General features: G+C 39.0%; 1 protein-coding gene across 1 annotated transcript; it reads right to left on the reverse strand.

The window, feature by feature from the left end:
• Window positions 1-3,568: 3,568 nt before the first annotated feature.
• LOC131659376 (uncharacterized) lies at window positions 3,569-4,691 on the reverse strand. The gene is made up of 3 exons (XM_058928579.1): window positions 4,315-4,691; window positions 3,803-4,156; window positions 3,569-3,689 (listed from the first exon to the last, which is right to left on the reverse strand). The coding sequence occupies exons 1-3, from the start codon at window positions 4,689-4,691 to the stop codon at window positions 3,569-3,571; spliced, it is 852 nt and encodes a 283-aa protein (XP_058784562.1).
• Between the last annotated feature and the right edge of the window lie 302 nt (window positions 4,692-4,993).

The following is a 4,993-nucleotide window of genomic DNA, read 5'->3' on the forward strand; positions in this document are numbered from 1 at the left end:
ATTACTTATGTCAGAACTATCTGCCTTGTCGGGTTTTATTGTTTCTCTTCCCCCATTCCCATAATATTTTTGTATCTGCTTCGAGGTTGTATTGTTTGGCCTTGGAGGCACTTAAACTGTGATATATTATAACATCCCTAGGTTGCTAATCACCACTAATTATATCAATATTGATAGTTAAGCACAATTATGATGATGATTAGTAATTAGAAGGGAATGTTAGAATATAATTAGTGAAGTTGAGCATAATTAGTTTATGGAAGTTTAAGTAGAGGGCAGAATAGTCCTTTTACTTGTGAACTACATAAATCAATTTATGGAGTCTAATTCATTTTTTTCCTTCCACTTAGAGAAATTCTGAACAAGAGAGGGAGAGAGGGAAAAGGGAGGAGAAGAACAGCTCCTTGCATGCAACATTTCCACTGATACCATCATCATCTCAGCCCTATCATTCATCTATTTCATCTCCAGGTGGGTTTCTAGATAGATTGTTGGGTAGAAGTTAGATTTGTATAATTGGGGGTTAGGGTTCATAGAAAATTATAGTATGTTCTTGTGGGACTTGCTGATTTTGTGTTGTATGTGAATATGGAGAATGACTTCCCTTTATCATTGATTTATGAACATGCATATTGAACCATGTTGTTCATGATGTTGCTTGATTTCATGTTATATGTTGTTCTTACCTGAAATTTCCTGTTAAGAATGAATATTTTATGTTTGGGATAGTTTAGGATGGATATAGATGTATTGGGACTGGTTTTTATGCAGGAAATTAAGTATTTATCAGTCTGAGTTGCAGGAAATCGATTCCCATATATTGGAAATCGATTTCTAATAAAAAAATTGGATTTCTGGGCATTCTGCGTGCAGGAAATCGATTCCCCCATATTGGAAATCGATTTCCTGAGACTGCATTGAAAAAAAAAACAGATTTGAAAATAGCATAACTTGAGTTCCGTAACTCAGAATTAGGTGCCGTCGGAGGCGTTGGAAAGCTAACGGAAAGGGCTACGATTTGCCTAAGCTTCCATAACCTTAGAATGATCCTTAATATTACTAAAATCCAAGTGTATATCTTGATTAATAAAACCAAAACTTGGTGAGGTAAACTTTAGGGTACATATTAAGAAGGATTAACAGAGGTTAACTAACAATGTTGTGTCATGAACAATGGTTATATAATGGGCATAAGGGTAGTAACAGTGCGATGCTTGTTACTTATATGTGGTCGTCCTTGCGATGCGATGTTCAAGGATGCTCCTAGACCATATATTGAAGGTCCTTCTCTGGTGCGACGCTCGAGATTGATTGGTGCTCCGTAGTTCAGGAGTATTCTTCGGGGATGAACTCCCGGGGATGCGAACCAATACCTTCCCCTCTTTGTATTCATTATTGAGAAATTGAATTGTGAGATGCAATTCGATGTTAATTCCATGACTTTAAGGAATCGAATCGTGAGATGTGATTCGATGTCAACCCATGTTTCTTATAGTCTATATTATTTAACAATTGTATGTTGAAATAATGATTTCCAATAAGGTGAAGTGAGAGGCTTCGGAACCGAAAGGAAATAGTCTTTCTGCTAACAACATTGGTACAGCCTTGTAGAACCGAGTGGACCCTGAGATAGGGAAACCCACTGAGATTAGTATCTCACCCCATTCCTATTATTTTTGCAGGTGCCTCTTCTCAGGAGAAGGGAAAAGGCAAGGAAGTTTAGAGATGGGCGTGATAGATGTCTTGTGATTTTTTTCCGTTGTTGTATTTTGTTCTTTTTTTGGCTATGTTATGGTTATGTATTTTGGTTTACTAGTGATGTACCTTATACATGAACTTATGGCCGTTTAGGCGTATTGTATGATTTTAGTACCATCTTTTAGCTATGTATTGCATTATTCTAGATATATGTTATGCATGGTTGTTATATATATTGTATTAATACTGCGTGGTTAGTAACTTAGGGAGTGGTAACCCTGAATTGAATTAGAATCACTTAATTATAAGATAAATCATTTTGAATCTGGTCACATGATTGTTGCACCCACACAGCTTTTTTGGTACACCTCTTGTTGCCTGTTGCCTGTTGCCTTGTGTTTTTGCAGAATAGCCAAGTCCCTCGAATACGAGGATACCTCAGCAATGTTGCCCTCATTTCATTCAGATCATAAGTCCCTAATGATGCTGGCTTTGATTCGCTAAATATGATCTCGTCCCTCGAAGTTGCCTACGAAGTGCTGAGGTATCCTCTGGTTGCCTAAACGAAAGGCTATTCTGATCCTTCCCTTAGACTACCTGCCCCCTTTATGGCATGGGACAGTCTTGTGGCGAACGATAATTCGACGACCCTTCAATCTCCAAATCAAAGGACTTCCTTACCCTTTTATGGTAGGGATAGCCCTGAAAGGCTAAAAAGAAAATTTTTCATCTAACCAGGTAATTGCCCCTAATTGCCTTGCTCTGGCTTAAATCTTTTCTTACATATTTTTTATAAAACACTCTCAAGGCTACGCTTATTTACGAGCTAAAGTCCTTGTTTCTTCTTCTTCTACATTTCTTTCAAAGAGCAAAGCAATTAAGAGCCCATGGAAAACCATGGATGCAAAGGATGCCTTACACCTTCCCTTTGCATAAATTACCCCCCAAACTCAGTTTTTATTCAAAAGGTTTTTCCTGTTCTTTTAGCCTTTCTGATAATTTGGATAAAATAAAAGTCGGTGGCGACTCTTGCTATCCGCACATTTCGATAAAGTCAGTTCACCGTATTACACTATCTTTGTCATATCGAAAACATACCAGTGTGGGTAGTTTGTAACTTCTCTGTGTAATAAAATTTGTATGCTATTGTATTTTTTTTAAATAAGCAATGAGGTTAATAAAGGGAGCATAAGGGATACTCCACCCAAAACAAACGAAAAGCTCCTACCACTCGAAACAAAGGAGCGGGAGGATATTCCAGGTGTGAAAATTACAAAGATCTCTTAGCTTATAGAAAGATAAGAGCCAATTCCAAGAGGAGAGAATAATCTCCGACATACAATCGGAAAAGCTAAACAACTCTTTTCCAAAAATATAAGCATTACGCTTCAACCATAAACACCACGCCGTTGCCAACCATATCACCTCCGTAATGGTCCTCTTGATTAAAATCTTCACTTTATCACAAGAAGCAAAGAAGCCAACAAATTCATCAAAAGATAACTCCAAGCCATGACCAATCCAATTGAACACCCTCCTCCACATCCGGGAAGTTATCTCGCATTCTCCCAATAGATGCAATAAAGACTCCTCTTTCTTCATGCACATAACACACAATAAGTCATTAACATCCACCAAAACTCCTCTTTTAAAAAGTTGATCTTTAGTTGCAATTCTATTAGGAATAATACGCCAACCAAAAAACAGAATTTTTGCGGGAGCTTTGACTTTCCATAGAAAAGATGCTTTTTTTACCAAACCTGCATTGAGAGGAGGGCCCGAGAGATAAGTTTTGAAGCGATCATAACATGACTTAACCGTGAACACACCCGTCGGTACGTCACGCCACGCAAAGGAGTCTGCAATCTGCTCACGAAGGCAGCACTGCTGCAGCATAGCCGAAAGATCCTGCACAAGGGTCGTGATACTGCTGCTGCCCGCATCCGACAGCAAGCTCAAATCCAGCAATTCTGTTACGGTCCAGGTTCATCCTTCATTACCCAAGAATCCAGCATCAGCCACGGATACCAGGTGATTTTCTACCAAAACAAACAGTTCCGGATAAGCCTCCATGATCGGCTGCTCGCTCAACCAACACGCATACCAAAACGGGGTCTCCTTACCATTCCCCACGGTACAATCTACTGCTCTCGCAAAATGCCTATCACCCATTCTCTCATAGTTATCCGAAATCAATACATCTCTCCACCATATTGAATCATGTTTACCCCCCACTGAGATATCTCCAATCAACACTTTAAGTTTCACATTATCATATCTAGCTTTTAAGACATTACACCACACCGCCTCTTTTTCGGTTAAAATCCTCCACTTCCATTTGCTAATAAGAGCCGCATTCATGATTTCCACATTTCTCACACCTAAGCCCCCTTCCTCTCTCGGTTTACAAACGGTATCCCAACAAATCCAATGTATCGATTTTACGAGATCTCCGCCACTCCACAAAAATTGCTTTGAATAGAACGAATTTCTTTAAGCATCTTCGACGGCGCTTTATAGAAGGATAGAGAACATATCGGAATAGCATTGAGAACCGCATTGATCAAAACCACCTAGCCCGCTATACTAAGGTTCTTACCTCTCCAAACCACTAACCTCTTCTTCAAAAAAGAAATCAAATCTTTCCACATTGAGATTTTTCTTGGATTACCGCCCACTTTAACACCCAAAAATTTAAACAATAGACTTCCCACTTTGCACGCAAGAAAATTCGAGACCGCATCAAGAAACCATTCCCCCACATTAATCCCGTAAATATTACTTTTATTGAAGTTGATTCTCAAACCCAACATTAACTCAAATCCTCTACGAATAGTTTTCATACTCCAAAGATTTGTCGTGTCTCGCTCGGAAATAATAATTGTGTCATCCGCAAATTGAAGCAAATCAACCTCCCCATCCGAATCCACCTTGAACCCCCGAAACTTTCCTACTTCTTTCGCCTTCCTCATTAGAGCCGATAGCACCTCCATCACCAAAACAAACAAAAAGGCGACAAGGGATCTCCTTGACGAAATCCATTTTCAACCTTAAAATCCTTCGTTGTACTATCATTTATAAGAACAGACATATAATTGGAAAAAATACATCCTTCCATCCACCTCATCCACCTCTCACCAAAACCCATCCGCACAAGAACAAATCTCACGAAATTCCAACTAACACGATCATAAGCCTTTTCAAAGTCGACCTTAAGGACCACACAACTCCTTTTTTATCTTTTAGCTAAATCCAACACCTCATTCACCACTAGAACACCATCCGAAATACTCCT

Source organism: Vicia villosa, linkage group LG3, assembly GCF_029867415.1.
Source record: "Vicia villosa cultivar HV-30 ecotype Madison, WI linkage group LG3, Vvil1.0, whole genome shotgun sequence".
In the NCBI taxonomy this organism is placed as follows: domain Eukaryota; kingdom Viridiplantae; phylum Streptophyta; class Magnoliopsida; order Fabales; family Fabaceae; genus Vicia; species Vicia villosa.